The 17732-nt window shown below is 40.6% G+C and overlaps 1 protein-coding gene across 1 annotated transcript in view; it reads right to left on the bottom strand.

Annotated features, from left to right (window-relative positions):
- Positions 1-17732, bottom strand: part of LOC126455715 (SUN domain-containing protein 2-like) — a 183356-nt gene that overhangs the window by 56160 nt on the left and 109464 nt on the right. The window contains exon 6 of the mRNA XM_050091485.1: positions 4546-4650. Coding sequence (XP_049947442.1) covers positions 4546-4650 — 105 coding nt within the window. The remainder of the gene's footprint in view (positions 1-4545; positions 4651-17732) is intronic.

Raw genomic sequence — 17732 nt, 5'->3', positions numbered from 1 at the left:
AAAAGAATAATGTTTAATGATAATATAAACAGACTAAACTGCATGCTAGCACATATAAAATGGTTTGAAAAAAATAGCTTTTCATATGACAGCTTTGCTGCTGACTTCTATTACTGCTTTGATACCACATGCCCAGTTGTAATCACAAAAATGAAACAAACAAAAAATATAAACAAAAATATTTGGGTAAATAGTAATGTCACTGAAGCTAGGGAAAAATTAAAACTACCCCACAGTGCAATGCTGAATAATAGAGAGATTCCTGAGTTAAAGGAAGCCTTCAAAATATGGTACAGTAAAACTTCGTTAACATGAATCCAAAGGGACCGAAAAATCAGGAGTTCATGTTTAAAAAAATCATGATAAGTGAAAAACACATATTTTAGTAAGTATACATGTACAGCAGTACACTAATTTGTAATACACTACACAATCAATCACGTTATTGTAGACTTATAACACTATAAAGTGATTGTAAAATTACAAGTACTCACAAATTATGTACATTACTTTCTTGGAAAAAATTCAGTCATGGTTCGCGAATGTTCATGGGAATGATAATATTTTGTAATTTCACAACCAATTGTAATGATAGTGTCCGTAAACCTAGCAGTGATGCCGGATGTTGAAGTGAACTGTTCTAAACAGTCCAAGGCTGTAAACATCTCCTGACGGGTAGGTGGAATGGTATCTGTATTCTCTTCCTCTTCACTTTCTTCTGATAGCCCTTCTTGCACCTCGTTCACAGCTTTTGGCACATCCAATTCCACAGAAGCACATATGGCAACATCGTTGTCTACACTAATGAATTCTTTGAAACTAATCCCAGGATTTGCAACATCCTGCAGAACTGTCCATTCATCAGGTGAAGTGGCATCTTCTAACTTGTGGACATCTTCAGTGTTGCTATGTCTCCAAGCTCTGTTAAAGCACTTCCCTACATGATGTGGCGATACTGAGTTCCAGGCTGCTGCAATGGCTTTTATTGCATCAAGCAGATTCCACTTTGTGGTTGCACTGTTGTTTTCAGCAGCACGAATTGCAGCCCTTACAAGTTGCTTACGATAAGCTCTCTTTATGAGAGAGATTATGCCTTGGTCCAAAGACTGAAGGCGACTTGTGGCATTGGGTGGAAAAAACTGAACCTTTATGTTGGATAGGTTCAGATCATGAACGTTATGGGCAGTACATCTATCCAATGTAAGAAGAACATGTCTATTTTGAGCAAGCATTTGACTGTTGAAACGAAGAAGCCACTTGTGAAATTATGTGCCATCGATCCAAGCTTTCTTGTGGTGAGAGTAGATGCAAGGTAAAGTTCCCATATTTATGTTTTTAAAACAATGTGGTTTCTCGGATTTACTGATAACCCAGGGACAAAACTTCTCACTGCTGTCAGCTTTACAGCACAATACAACAGTCACATGTTGTTTGCTTCGTGCTCCACCATAACACTTATCACCTTTTATCCCCAGGGTATGATTTAAAAAAAGATTGTAGAAAAATCCAGTTTCATCCATGTTAAACACATCAGATGAGGCATACTTATCCCTCACTCAGTTGAATTCATGTAACCAGATGTTCGCACTTTCCTCATCAACTTTATTTGCTTCACCAAAAATTTGTACAGATGAAATTGAATGTCTCTTTTGGAACTGAAACAACCAACCAGCAGAACAACGGAAGTCTTCGATGCCCATATCTTCAGCAATATCATTTGCTTTTGACTGATTCACAGGGCCAGTTAAAGGTATGCTAGATGCACGCATATGATTGAACCATTCTAGCAGTAACGTCTCGACGTCTTCATACTTGGCGGTATGAAGTCATTTAGATTTGTTTCCAGAACCTGATGCCGCAGCATTAATAATTTTTTCTAGATTCTTAATAATCGTAGATAAAGTAGATTTAGGTATTCCAAACTGCTCTGCAATTTCTGTTTTCTTGGTACCACGGTTCACTTCATCTAGAATCTTAAGTTTTAACTGTACATTTAGAGCTGTCTGTTTCCTCTTTGCCATTTTCGCTTGCTACAGTACCGGTTGTAACTGTAGCTTTTATTCAGAATTCCAACTCAATACGGCTACGACTAACAGAACACCTGTCAAATCTGGCACTGAGTACGTTCCTAAATGCTTCTGCACACATTATTGAATGTCTTACAATGTACAGCATACGCTGATTGTTGAGGTGATAATCACGGCTACTGACCTACAATATGTTAAAAACTAGTCAACAATAAGAATAATTAGCTTTGTAGCTACATTTCCTATATTCATTTTGGAAAAAAAATTACACTTTAGAATACTCTAAGGTCGGAAGTTTGTGTTACAGTGAAATTTAATTACGCTTGGAACTGAAACAGCGTTCGTAATTTGCCTTAACTGAAATTCGTGTTAACCAATAAAACATACCATAATAACTAATGTATTCCTGGTAGGACCAATATTTTTTTTCACGTTAACCATGAGTTTGTCTTATCCGAGTTCGTCTTATGCGAGTTCGCACTAACTAGGTTATACTGTATATCAAGCACACTATAAGGACTTACTCACATAGACTAGGAACAACTATGTAGCAAATAAGCTTCAAAACTCACATAATGTAACTGCTGGCATCTGGGCAGTCATAAACAGTTTTAGAACCTGCAATGACAAATCGTGTATGGGCTTTACTATTAACCACAATGGCATGCTCATAAAAGACCAACTGGAAATTGCAAATATTTTTTATGAATATTTTTCTTCTGCACAGAAAGCCATAAATGACAAACACAAAAACATGCGCTACAGTTTTAAAGGTAATGCATGTGACTATTGTATATATCTAGCCCCAACAAACTGTGCAGAAATAATGGACATCATTAGCTCTCTAAAACCCTCTAATTCAGCTGGGCATGATGGCCTAAATTTTGTTTTAAAAGCCTGTAGCCAAAATGTCTCTGTACCTCTGTCTGAAGCAGTCAACAGTGTAATAGAAACAGGCACCTTTTCCAGACAGACTAAAAATAGCACAGATAACACTCATTTTTAAAAAAAGGTGACAATAACAAAATAGAAAACTACAGACCAGTCTCGATCCTTCCTGTCTTTTCCAGAATAGTTGAGAAAGTTATACACAACAGGATTATAAACTTTCTTAACAAACACAATCTGATGTTTGAAAATCAAAATGGATTCCTAAAAGGTAAATCAACTAGCCCTGCAGCTGCTCAACTAATTGAAGAGGTGTTAGGGGGTATCGAAAGCAAGGAACATGTAGCAGGTATACCTAGACCTGGAAAAATCCTTCGATTGTGTGAATGTTGACATCCTATTAGACAATCTATGGAACATGGGCATTAGAGGCGCTGCTTATGACCTAACAAAGTGTTATATGAGCAATAGAAAACAGTTTGTTCAGTTTAAAATGGAAAGTGGTGTCTACAAATCAGAGATCACGTACATAAAATGTTGCACACCGCAGGGCTCAGTGTTGGGCCCCCTTCTGTTCTTGATCTATGTAACTGATATTAAGTACTCTACTATAAATTCCAAAATTGTTCTGTATGCCAATGAAACATCCATTGGGTGTAAAAAGGACTCATGTAATGAACTAGAGGTAGAGTGTAATAATGTGACAAAAGAAATTGTTAATTTTTTAATGAAAGCCTCTTAAATGTAAGCACCAGTAAAACATGTTTGATGGAGTTTAGCAAAAGTAGTTTGAATAATGAAATTAAATTATATGTTGGCAATGAATTGGTAAAGAAAGAGTCTAGTGTAAAATTCCTTGGCCTAACAGTCCAAAGGAACCTTAAGTGGGACACACATATTGACTCCCTGGCAACTAAGTTGTCAAAAAATATATTTGCAATCAGTACTATTAGCAAGTTCTGTAAAGACACTGCAGTCCTAAAGACTGCATACCATGCTCTCTTCTCCTCTCACCTGAACTACGGTATTGAAATTTGGGGGGCAACAACCAAAGCTAATCTAGATAAGCTACACATTCTTCAAAAAAGTGGTGTGAGAATAATCTGTGGAGCAAAATATAGGGAATCTTGTTGCAACTTGTTTCCAAAAACAGGGATGTTAACTGTTATAAACACATACATTCTAAAACTCATAATGCTTGTGAAAAGACTGCACCCAAACACTTATTCGGATTTCCACCAGTACAATAGTAGAAATAAAGAAAGATTTTACATCAGCAGCCACAGAACAGCACTTTACAAAAAAGGACTTTAGTACGCAAGTATAAAATTAGTTAACGAAGTGGGGGGGAGTTGTAATTGCCTAGGAGGCTACAGTGCCTGTTCCTTACACCAAGGAAGATGTGTATGTTACTCTGAATGTGATAAGGCAAAGGAAATAAGATTAATAAAACTGGGCTACACTGTAATATCCAAAGCAGAAGTCAGTTACCTATACACATATTAGTGGACTGTCAACTATATTACCATTGATCTTTGGTTATCAAGTTATAAAAATGCTAATGCAAGTCTCAGTTATTTTTCAGTGTTTGTGATTAATGAAGTTTCTGTTGGGCATCTGATATACTTGCCTGTGTTTTCCAGTGCAAAATCTGGCAATGCAACTTTGTCTGCATCATATTTCTGTAATTCATTGAATATCATCCTCTCTACTCTCTTGATGATTTCCTCCAACTCTGTAAAGTAAATACATCACTTTACTACAGTAACTTCATATTCAAAGCTGTGCCAAGCAGATATCACGATTAATTGTTAGTGTTCGCTATCAAGGCTGCAGTACAAACAGGAAATTAACCACATTCAAGGGGAAATTACAATACACTTTTATAGAAAAAATCTTTCATAGTGAATTTGTTATGTGACTACAGTTTATCTAATAGATTGCAGTAGTTCAATACAAATGAAAAATACAAATGGTGAGTCACAGATACGCACAGCAGAAAGACTGTTGGAAAGTGAGCTTTAAGCAAAAAGGCGTTTGTCGAAACACACACACACACACACACACACACACACACACACACAAATGCAAGTCACACATACATGACCACAGTCTCTGGCAGCTAAGGCCAGAATGTGAGCAGCAGTGCACAATGGGTGAGGCAACTGGGTGGTGAGAGTAACGAGGAGGCTGGGGTGGGGAGGAGGAGGATAACAGGGCAAGGGTGGTGGCAATAAAGTGCTGCTTGTGGGAGTGTACAGGGACGAGGTGGAGGAAGAGGGCGGCTAGGTGCAATTGGGAGGTTAGACGGAGGGCAGGGTAGAGGAGAGGATGGGAGGGGTAGAGGAAACGAAGAGAAGTAATAGGACTGAGGGCCCACTGGTGAAACAGAGGGCTGAGTAGTTCTGGAATGGGGATAGGGAAGGGGCTAGATGGATAAGGACAATGATCAACAAAGGTTGAGGCCAGGAAGGTTACGGGAATGTAGGATATATTGAGGATACATTGCAAGGACAGTTCACACCTGCACAGTTCAGGAAAGCTGGTGTTGGTGGAAAGGATGCAGATGGCACAGACTGTGAAGCAGTTCACTGAAATGAAGAACATCATGTTGGGCAGTGTGCTCATCAACACGGTGGTCCAACTGTTTCTTGGCCACGGTTTGTCAGTACCCATTCATGTGAACAGGTAGCTTGTTGGTTGTCATGCCCACATAGAATGCAGCACAGTGGTTGCACCTTAGCTTGTATATGACATGAATGGTTTCACAGGTAGCCTTGCCTTTGATGGGATAGGTGATGCTTCTGACCGGACTAGCGTAGGCAGTGGTGGGAGGATATCTGGGACAGATCTTGCATGTAGGTCCATTGCAGGGATATGAGCCATGAGGCAAGGAGTTCGGAGCAAGGGTTGTGTAGGGATGGATGAGGATATTGTGTAGGTTCAGTGGGCAATGGAATAGCAGTGTCGGAGGGATGGGAAGGATAGTGGGTAGGACATTTCTCATTTCAGGGTATGACGAGAGGTAGTCAAAACCCTGGCTGAGAATGTAATTCAGTTGCTCCAGTCCTGGTTGGTATTGAGTCATGAGAGGACTCTGGACCTCTGTGGCTGGGCAGTGGGACTTTTGGAGATGGTGGGTGACTGGAAAGATAAGGCACGGGAGATCTATTTTGTACATGGTTGGGAGGGTAATTACAGTCTGAGGACACCTCAGTGAGACCTTTGGTATATTTCAAGAGGGACTGCTCATTATTACAGATGTGAAGGCCACAGGTGGCTAGGCTGTATGGAAGGGACTTCTTGGTATGGAAGAGGTGGTGGCCCAAGTGAAGGCTTTGCTAGTGATCGGTAGGTTTGATATGGACAGAGGTACAGATGCAGCAATTTTTGAGATGGAGGTCAACATCAAGGAAGGTTGCTTGTTGTGTTGAGTAGGACCATGTGGGCAAATGAGGTAGAAGGTGTTGAGGTCCTGGAAGAATAAAGACAGAGTGTCCTCACCCTCAATCCAGATAATGAGGATGTCATCAGTGAATCTGAAACAGGTGAGGGCTTTGGGATTCAGGGTGTTTAGGAAGGATTCCTCTAGATTGTCCATGAATTGGTTGGCACAGGATGGTGCCATGTGGGTGCCCATAGCCATACCCTGAATTTGTTTGTAGGTAATGCATTCAAAGGTGAAATAATTGTGAGTGATGATATAATTGGTCATGGCGACTACGAAGGAGGTTGTTGGGTGGGAAAGGTAGTCTTCAATAGCAGTGAGGTCATGAGCATTAGGGATGTTAGTGAAAGGGGAAGTGGTATCAATAGTGACAAGCAAATCACTGTGTGGTAAAGCAACAGCAACTGTGGAGAGTCACTGGAGGAAGTGGTTGGTATCTTTTATATAGGAGGATGCGTTGTGGGTAATAGGCTGAAGATGTTGGTCTACAAGAGCACAAATTCTCTCAGTGGGGGCACAATAACAGCCCACAATGGGACATCCTGGGTGATTGGTTTATGAACTTCAGGAAACATGTAGAAAGTAGAAGTGCAGGGAGTAGCAGGGGCTGAGGAGAGAGATGGACTCCAGGGAGAGGTTCTGAGATGGATTTAAGGAGAGACTGGAGATCCTGCTGGATTTCTGGAATGGTATCGTTGTGGCAGGGCTTGTAGGTGGTTGAATATGACAGCTGGTGGAGTCCTTCTGCCAGGTAATCCTTGAGGTTCAAAACAACAGTGGTGAAGCCTTTGTCAGCAGGTAGGGTTGTTGCATTCCATCCTGGATTTTCCCATTGTTCGGTTATTAAAAACCAATTTTTTCTGTATACTTTCAAAAGTGAAGTAGCGTTCTTTTCTTTATAATGCACTGAGCATATATGTTTGACAATATAACTGGAGAGGTGAAAAATCTATTCACCATGTGGTGGCAGGAGAAAACACATAAAAGATGTGGAAACGTGAGCTTTTGGAGCCAGCGGTTTCTTCTTCTGACAGAAGGATTAAGGCAAAAGGAAGAGGGATGGAGGAAAAGAACATGAAGTTTAGGAAATGGGAAGAGTTATGAAAAAAATGTACAGAACCCCAGGCGAGGAAAGAATCTTTCCTTCCAATAAGTCTCCTCTGATCTAGATTTCTGTGTGGCTTCTCTGCAACTCTTCCAAATCTTTTACGTTTTTCTTCTTCCACTGCTTAATGAGTAGATTTTTTTATCTGTCCATATTATATTTTCAAACACTGATTATTTTCATACATGAAAACATGCTTCCAGTTAGCATCAGGTACAGATGGAAAAAATAATGATGCATTGCTAATTCAGTTTGCTAATACAGATCTTATTTTATGTTTATTTCTGTTTATTTCTCAGATGAAGTTTATAGCAACATTTATTTCAACAACAGAGAGAAATACACTAGTTCTTCAGAATTATTTAGAAAGCTAGGAATTCTAACTGTTTCTTGTGAGTATATCTTTCAGAACATAACGTTCATTAAGAAAAATCTCAACATGTACAACACAAACAGCCTAATACATGACCATGAAACAAGAGCTTGTCACCACCTCCATCTAGATAGAAAGAACAAGGCAAAGACACAAAAAAGTATATTTTATAATGGGATAAAACTGTATAACAAATTACCACAAGAAATTAAAGAAATAAATGAGCCCCTCACTTTCAGACAAAAGCTTAAAACCTTTCTAGTAAGTAAAAGTTGTTATACTGTAAAAGAATATTTAACATAGATATAGATTATTAGCAACATATGACATTATCACCAAAATATTATGTAATTATAAATGTGTGTATGACTAGTTATAAAAATTACACAAAATATGAGAAACCTGTTTCATTGTAAATGTGTGCTCATGTGTTGTAAACTGAGGACATCCATACAATACTTACTGTTCCACAGATGAATAAATAAATAAATAAATAGAAATAAAGCTAATTGGATTTGTGTCTTGACAGTGTAATGAAATTCATATTTTTCAACAGATATAAATTTTGTTATTATTCTGTTCATTACTTCGATGCTAAGAATATGGATTGACTACTTACATGGAAAAAATATATGAAAGGTAGAATTTTGTATAAATATCATAATTCTAGTAAGTGCCAATAATTAAGACAGTTACTGGCCTTGTAGGCTAAGTGCCAGGCCAGAGTGCCCATTCCCAGAGCCAAGAGAGTGATGCAGTCCCCTCTCCCCTCCCCCACAGGCTTTTAGGGAAACAAAGATACATAGTGTAGTAAGGAGTTTTTCCTTCAAGAAAATGATTTAAAATTTATCTTCCAAAGTATTAAAAATACTCTATCACCCAGCTCTAGATCTATGCCCCTAAAAATTATCGCATGGGTGCCCTTTGTCCTAGGCCATAGTATCAGTGATTATTGTCTTCATCTTGGGCCAAATGCTGGAGTTAGCAGTGAGGTATGCTTGCTTATGTGTGTGAATGGTGTGTGTCTGTCAGTGTGTGTGTGTGTGTGTGTGTGTGTGTGTGTGTGTGTGTGTGTGTGTGTGTGTGTGTGTCTTTCACTGATGAAGGCTGTGGCCAAAAGCTTTATGTGAGTGTCTTTTAATTGTCCCTGTCTAAGACTTGGCATGTATACTTTAGGGTAAGAGCAATCTGTCTTTTCAGACAAAGTTGATATCCATAGCTGGTGTTTTCATTGTTTAATTATGTTATTATTGTTGTTCTTAAACTGTAATACCACTAAATTTCCAATATCCTTGTAAAAGTTATCTACAGATGAATAAAACTACTCCTTCTACTAAGATATTACTACTACTGCCTACTTATCAGCTTTAGTTTGTTCCTCATGGAACATTTCCAACAAAAAACTAGAAGCATATAGTGAAATTGTGATTGTTGCTATATGAGTATATCTGTGATGACCCACATTTCATGAAATCAATGTGAGTCCTCTAATAAATACTTTAACTGACCACGATGATCCAGTAGTAGCAGTTAAGCAAATCTACCAATCAGGTTTAGCTAACAAGAGAAAATTAGCCTGCTGTTTCAGGGAATTATAACTAAGTAAATAATAACCAAGTAACACTATTCAGAGAGAATTACTACATGTACAAGGGATAAAATTTTACAAAAGGCACACAGTGAATGAGAAATTTAATTCTTTCAAAATATATTTTTCCAAAATGAAATTACATACCCTGATGAGAATAGCAATGAGACAGACTATGTTAAAAGCAAATGTAGGGCCACTAAATTCGTTGAATTCTTCCTAACATCAGCTGAAAACACATGGGCAAAATCGATCATCATAAGCAGACCCATTAGATTTACTTGTCCATTACTGATAAACAATAAAAAAGATCTGCAAGCACCAGAAGCAGAGACCAATGAGTGTGCACTGGCTGAGGCTCCTGATGTCAAGCTCCTGAGTGTCAAGGTGGATAATAAACTGATGTGGCAACAGTATGTAATAAGTGCTAGCTCTGCACTGCAGTGACCTGAATACGGGAGTACTACCACATGTTTCATAAATTCACTCACTGCTGTGCTTCAGAAAAATCTTCTGCGGCAATACAGACAATGTCAAAAAAGTATCTATATTATAGAAGTCCAGTATGAAATAACAATCTAGAAAGGATAGAGTGCTACCTTACACTTAGAGGAGGCATATCAAGTCACAGACAGGCACAGTTGGGGGGAGGGGGAGTGAAGCTACAAGTATGTAGCTTTTGGAGAAAGTCAAAAACTCACACACATTCACACAAGCACAACTTGCACACAAATGGCCACTGTCATCTCCAAATGCTAAGGCCAGACTGTGACTGCCTCTTGGAGATGAGCAGCAATCTAGCTGGGATGGGTAGTGGGGGTACAGAAGGGGTGTGGGGTGGGGAGGAAGAGGTATAGTAGGTCAGGGGTGGTGATGATACTAGTGCTGACTGGGGGAACATGCAGGGATATGTTGGGGACAGGACAGGGCTGCTAGGTGTGACATTGAGAGACAATGATGGAGAAGGGGGGGGGGGGAGGGGGGGCAATGGAAGAGGAGAGAGGAGAAAATTGAGAATGAGAAGGACCATAATCATTATATGTGCATTAGTGAGATACAAGCCACGTGTACTATTGGAGTGGGAGTAGGGAAGGGGATAGGCAGCTGAAGATGACAGAGACTAATGAAGGTTAAGGCTAGGGGGTTTACAGGGGCAAAGCTGTTGTTGGTGGGAAGAATCCAGGCAGTGAAGCAGTCTTTAAAGTGTGAAAATGTTGTGTGGCATACTCAGGAACTGGTTTGTCCAGTTTTCTGTTCAACACGGTTTGACATTGTGCGTTCAAGTGAGCAGACGGCTTGTTATTTGTCCTGCCCAAGCAGAAGGAAGCTAAATTGATAAAACATATGGCTGTTTCCACAGGTGGCCCTGTCTTTGAGGGGATAGGAGACGCCTGTGTTAGGACCAGAGTAGGTGGTAGTGGGAGGGATGTCTTATGTTTAGGTCTATTTCAGAAATATGAGCCATGAGGCATGGGGTTGGGAGCAGGGATGGAGTAGGGACGGTGAAGGATATTAAATAGGCGGTATGGGCAGCAGAGTACTGCTGTGGGTCAGTTGGGGAGGATGGTGGAAGTGATATTTCTCATTTCAGGGTATGTTGAAAGGTAGTCAAAACCTCGGTGGGGAATGTGATTCAGTTGCTCCTGTCCTGGATGGTACCAAGTCTTGAGAGGAGTGCTCCCTCGTAGCCGAACACTTGATATGTAAGAGATGGTAGGTGAATGGAGAGACAAGGCATGGAATATCTGGTTCTCAACACGTCTGGGAGAGTAATTTTGGTCTGTGAAGGCAACGGCTAGACCCCTGGTATATTTTGAAGAGGACTGCTCATTACTACAGATCAGATGACAATGAGTTAGAGGCTGTATGTAAGGGACTTCTTGGTGTGGTACTGATGGAGAGATCCTTAAGATGAAGGTCAACACTGTGAATCTAGCTTTGTCAAGCTGAGGACGACCAGCTTAAGTGAATGAGGAACAAGGTGTTTTGGTTCTCGAGGAATGTGGATTGGGTGTACTCATCCTCAGTCCAGGTTATGAAGATGTCGTCAATGATTCTCATCCAGATGTGGGGTTTGGCATTCTGGGGAGATAGGAAAGATTTCTGTAGATGACCCAAGTATAGGTTAGCATTGGATGGTGCCAAGTGGGTGCCCATTGCTTTACTACAGATTTGTTTGTAGGTGATGCCCTCAATGGAAAACTACCTGTGGGTACTAGTACAGTTGCTCATGGTGACTAAGGAGGTGGTTTTAGGTTTGGAGTCAGTCAAGCATTGAAAAAGGCAGTGTTGAATAGCAGCACGACTGTGGGCATTGGGGACGTTAATGTAGAGGGAGTTGGGCAGGCCCACATGTTGTCATGGTTGTTTCCACTATGCTGCAGAAGTTTTGTTGGGAAGCCCTTACACATCATGTATTTGTGATCTCTCCCCACGTGATTTCCAAATTTTAGGAGCCCTGGAGAAAGACTTGCACAGCTGGATAGAATCATAAAGAAAGCATTGTATCACAGTGGGATAAGACTATTAACAGTTATGAAGATTACTTTTGAAATATAAAACAGTTTACTTACTTTTTTCCATCCATCTCATTTTCATCTGATTGTCCCTTTTAGGAGTGTAGTTTACAATTAATAGGTTGAACGCGTTGATCTGCAAGGGCAAAAATTCTCTCTGTGGGGGACAGTAATAGCCACAATAAGGCACCCAGGATGGTTGGGTTTACACACTTTATGAAGCATGTGGAAGGTAAGAGTGCATGGAGTTTTAGGGGTGAGGGGTGTGATAGATCCAGGGGAGAGGTTCTGGGATGGATCTAAGGTTTTGAGGAGAAGCATAACATCAACTGGCACCAGGTTGGACTAAATAAGCTCCAGTTGTAAGAAAACTTGGACTTCTTATTTTAGTTGGGAGGAAACTAGAAACCTAAGAGCTTTAACTGATTTTTATTTGCTGAGAATCAAAGTTTCCTGCAAAAGTTATGTTCGATGTCAACATGTTGGCAGTTAGAAGTCTGCTCACCTAAGCCTGGCACAGAGGTCAAACTTAATGAAGCAAATACTTACTGAAAAATTATACCATACATTGAAGTTTCTATCTTGATGAGTCATACATCCCCTCTAAAGAGAGGTTTGCCATTACATTGTAATTCTATATAGATAGCAAAGGACATGGACAAATCTATTGAACACAATGGACAGTGTGTTTAAAACAGAATATAAGGTGAATGTCAGCAAATGATGAACAAAGGTAGTAAAATTTTGTCAAATTAAATCCAGTTATGTGAGGGAATCGAAAAAGGAAAAGGGACACTGAAAGTAACAGACAATTTCTGCTATTAGGGCAGTAAAGTAATGCGATGTCCGCAATTCAGAGAGAGAAAAAGAAGGTTTTCCAAATCAAAAAGGATTTCCTAACATTTAATTTAAATGTATGTTGGGAAATCTTTTCTGGAGGTATATTTTCTAGAGTGCAGCCTTGAACAGAAACAAGACATGGACAATAAGCAGCACAGGCAATAAGAGAATAGATGCTTCTGGAATGTAGTGTTACACAAGAGTGTTGAATATTATGTTGATTCACTGGATAGTAATTGAAGCTATACTGAACAAAATTGGGGAGAAAAGAAATTCATGGCACACCTTGACTAAAAAAGGGGATTAGTTTATAGGACAAACACTGAGGAAGGAAGTAATCATAAATTCAGGAATTGAGGAATTTGTGTGCAGTAAAATTGCTTGACTACAGTAGGCAGGTTCAAAAGAAAGTTCCAGTAGGTATGCACAGATGAAGAGGCTTGCACAGAACAGACTAGCATGGAGAGTTTCACGAAATCAGTCTTAGACTAATTGCCATAACAAAAAGTATGAATATTTTTAAAATGGTTTGAGGCAGAAAAGGAGTTCCTAACCACCAACTGCTCGAAAAATAACAATAGGAATATGATGGACAGCAAATGAATCTCTATATTTTGGAATACTTCATCATTGCTGTTGTTGCCAGACACCAAACGAGAAGAACAAAGGTAACAGTTTTATGTGATGCTGTGAAAATAAGTTCCTTTTGCATAGTTTAAGAGAAGTTGGAATTCCATCAGCCATAACACTGGACAGCAGAAGCTTAGATAAAAAATTTAAGTGTACCAAAAATGTACTACAGGAAACAGGTAGATCAATCAGAATCTTAGGTTTCAGAGCTGGCCAGTGTGGCCGAGCAGTTTTAGGCACTTCAGTCAGGAACCGAGTGACCACTACGGTTGCAGGTTCGAATCGTGCCTCGGGCATGGATGTGTGTGGTGTCCTTAGGTTAGCTAGGTTTAAGTAGTTCTAAGTTCTAGGGGACTGATGACCTCAGATGTTAGGTCCCATGGTGCTCAGAGCCATTTGAACCTTTTTTTTCCCCTTAGGTTTTCAGAGTTAAAGTTTCTTTACTGGAGCTTATATCTCTCCCGTTTCACAATACAGAGTGACATGCTCCCTTAATTGCTATTTTATTGTGCTCCTGTTTGAGTAACATCTTAAATATTTTCTCAAAGTGAAAGATCCAACTTGTGTGTGTCTGTGTATTCCTGCTTGATCAGTTCATTAAATAGGTCCTTGGTTGACGTCACATACGGTGTTGAATAATTTCAGTAATTATCGACACATTTTTAAATTGCTTGTTAAAGTGAAACATTTACAGATTTTTCACATTAAATGTCAATGCTACATAAAAGTTGTGTTTCCTATATCACAAGTTTTATAGGAATATATCTATCTTTATTAATTTTTTAAATCTTTACCAGGAAAGTGAAAAATGAGTTTTCAGATGAAATAATTTATGACTGGTCTTAGTCTTAGGAGGAAATATCACAACAGATTCACTACATCGGAAAACCCTAAGTTTTTTTTTTCCCCCACCAAAAAAGCTGAGAAAAGTCAGGGACATTTGTACATTTTTTTAAAACTGTGTTGAAAAAATTATATGGGCCTGAATCATTAGATAGAAAACTAGAAGCAATGAAATTCAAGTTAGCATGGAAGAGTTCCAGATGCAGACATGTAATCTCTTTTCTCATTGTACTATAGGAAGACTTCCAGATGTAAACATGAGATCTTCTTCATATTGTACCGTAATGATTCACTGCTGATGTAACTGCACATCACATCAAAAATTAAAGTGTGTACTTTGTAGTGGCACCACAGTTTAAGACAGGAAAGTTAGATTCAGTGCAACATTTCTGAGCACACCAGTTACAGCTAGGTGCGGGCTGGATTTCAGTAAGTTACGCTGACCAGCGGTTGCAAAAGTAGAATGGAGGCCACAGGGCCGTCCAAACGCTGAAAAGCGTAAATGCAGCAGTTTGCATGGCGCAAGCTACAGGCAGAAGGGGCCCACAGGCGCAACCGGGATGTGGTGAGTATGTGAATCGGAGCAGCGCATTAGCAAAAGAGAAGCACACAGCCGAGTATAAATAGGTGCCATTTTCTAACAAGGCATTCAAGTGTGGCAGCTCTCCTGGACGGCGGTGCATGTCACACCACAGGGCTACACACAGCAACAGATGGGGCGCTAGTGTCCCAGTCCACGGCGGGTCGTTGGTTCGACCCTCTGAGGCCGAAGCGGGGTCCGCAGCCAGCCAGCGACGGGTCACTCTTGGGCTTGCTACCGCAGGCAGTCGTCTCGGCTCCCGACTCATGCCGGAGACATCCCAAGGTGGGGGCCGCAGATTTGGACGCCAGATCGTAGGCGCTTGTTGGCGCCGCGACTCGGGCCACGCAGGCAAAGATGCTCAGCATGGGCACCTTGCAGTTGTCAGCGTGCTGCGCGGTGGCTCCTGGCTGAGCAGCGTGGAGACATTGAGGACGGTGGCCGCTGAGTCGGCTGCTGGCACAGCCATCCTGATATAGTTGGAACTCTGCAACTGGCGTACAAGGCCGGCTCGACACAGCATTGCATTACACGGGCTGCTAGGGTGCTTCCTCAGCATTGCGGGGTCTGTGATGCAGACCGAGAGGAACGAGGGCACTTCAGCTAAAAAACAATAAATCACTTGGAAAGTTCTCACTGAGTTTTAATACGGCACCTCCTCGCTCCACCCACTACATTTGGTGTCGGAATAACGGACACTGCCAGTACAGTACAATGTCTGAGCCCACCAGCTGTATTACGGTCACACGATGTGGTGAGTTTTGACCAGTTTTCTTTTGAGTATTGGACGTTTTATTACCTTTGTTTTCTTATTTTTTTGAGTATGGGTCTTGGCAAGTCACATTTTAGATGTTTTGCGTGGGAATAGTATTTTTTGTTGTCAGTTTAAGTGTTGGTGTATTTTGGGGAGTGAGATTTATTAATTTTTTTTCATGGCATTTAATTACTTTTGTATTGGTTTGAATATGATGTTAGTGAGTATGTTGATACTGAGCTGTAGGAAGTCAGGTTTTTCTTGTACTTAAATGTTTTGCTTCGGGACTAACTGGGAACAAAAGCAACACAATGGCAGAGTCAAGGACACAAGGTGTGTCGGAAACAGAAGCGCTGCGGATTTTGATGGAAAAGGTAGCACAACTGACAGCGGACAATACACAGTTGAGAACTGAATTGACATCTAGAAGTGAGCAGGAAACCACATCTGATCAGTTGTTTTTGCCTAGGGAGCAGAAGATTGATCCAGCTGCTGTGAGTTCTGGCAAGGCATCTGAGGATGTGCGTTTGTTTGTGGAGGACTTGGAAATTTCAGTGGTGACGAATGGTTGGTCTGATGAGCAGTTGTTACATGTCGCTACGATTAGATTAACAGGTGAAGTGAAAACATATGTAAGGTGTTCAGAGGCCTTAAGGAAAGCAGAGCAGTATAATCAGTTAAAGGAAGAGCTTTTACAAAGGTACAAGAAACAGAATAGTGCTTGGTACTTTAGGGAGAGGTTGAGTACAACGATGAAGAGACAGGGGGAGATGGTAGAGAAATTTGCGGGGAGGATAAGGGAAATTAATGAGTATACTTACGAGTTGGGTCACAGCGATGAAGCGAATATTGTTCTGTTACAGGAGGCCAAGCAAAGGGCACTTGACGTATTATTGAGAGGGTTACCGGCACATATGTCACAGAAAGTGTGTGAAGGGGCTCCGAAAGATTTGTATTCAGACATTCCGCTAGCATTCCACTGTGAGGAAATAGATGTGACAACAGGGGTACGTGAGAGGCAAACAGTGTTTGCAGTGGGTGTGAAATGTTTAAGTGTGGTCGTACGGGACATGTGCAGAGGCAATGTACCCAGTCACCGAGGAATAAAGGAAGGGGTGGAAATCGGCAGTGTGGAGGATGGAGAAGTGGAGATAGGAGAGGTGGACAAGCATGTTTTCAGGTAGACAGCGGTTAAGGGAAGTCTTTATGAGCTTAAGAGCAGCTAGTTTGACATTGAGCCTGGAGAAGTGTAATTCTGCATTAGAAGAAGTAAAATATTTGGGTCATATTATCAGTAAGGACAGATTGCGAACAGATCCAAGGTTGGGAACCGAAAACAGTTAAGGACGTGCAGTCATTCATCGGAATTTACAATTTCAATCGAAAGTTCGTGAAGGGTTTTGCAGATTTAGCACAGCTGTTGACATGATTTTTACGGAAGGGTGTGAAATTTGAATGGACAGAAAAGTGTGAGAAAGTGTTTGACAAACTGAAACAATTGTTAACATCAAGTCCGGTTCTTGGTTTTCCAGATTTTGAAAAGGAGTTTATACTAGCATGTGATGCATCAGATCAAGCATTGGGATGTGTTCTTAGTCAGGAAATTGATGGGAAAGAACATCCTGTAGCCTATGCATCTATGCAGTTGAATGCAACAGAGAGGAATTACTCAACAACAGAGAGGGAGATGCTTAGTGTAGTCTATGGAAGCACAAATTTTAAATGTTATTTATATGGGAGAAGATTTCGGGTAGTGACAGATCATGCTGCATTGAAGTGGTTGTTGGGGTTGAAGGATCCGTCCACTAGACTTGCTCGATGGGCTGTAAGGCTTAGTGAATTCGACTATGAGGTGGTGCACAAGCCTGGGAAGAAGCACGGTAATGCAGATGCACTAAGTAGGAAGGTGGCAAAAGTAGAAGTCATAGGTTATGACCTAGCAGTATGGCAAGAATTACAGGATGCGGGTGATTGTAAATTGTATCAGACACAGCCACAGTTTAATGTGTATGATGGACTTCTGTGCAGGGAAACGAAGTTAGGACCAAGGGTGGTAGTGCCAGCGAAGTTGAGGGATGAGGTTTTAAGGGAAGCACATGATCATGGTCACAGAGGGTGTAGAGCGTCGAATAGGAGAGTG

This window comes from Schistocerca serialis, chromosome 2 (assembly GCF_023864345.2).
Source record: "Schistocerca serialis cubense isolate TAMUIC-IGC-003099 chromosome 2, iqSchSeri2.2, whole genome shotgun sequence".
Taxonomy (NCBI): Eukaryota; Metazoa; Arthropoda; class Insecta; order Orthoptera; family Acrididae; genus Schistocerca; species Schistocerca serialis.
This window is presented reverse-complemented; position numbering and strand designations above follow the sequence as displayed.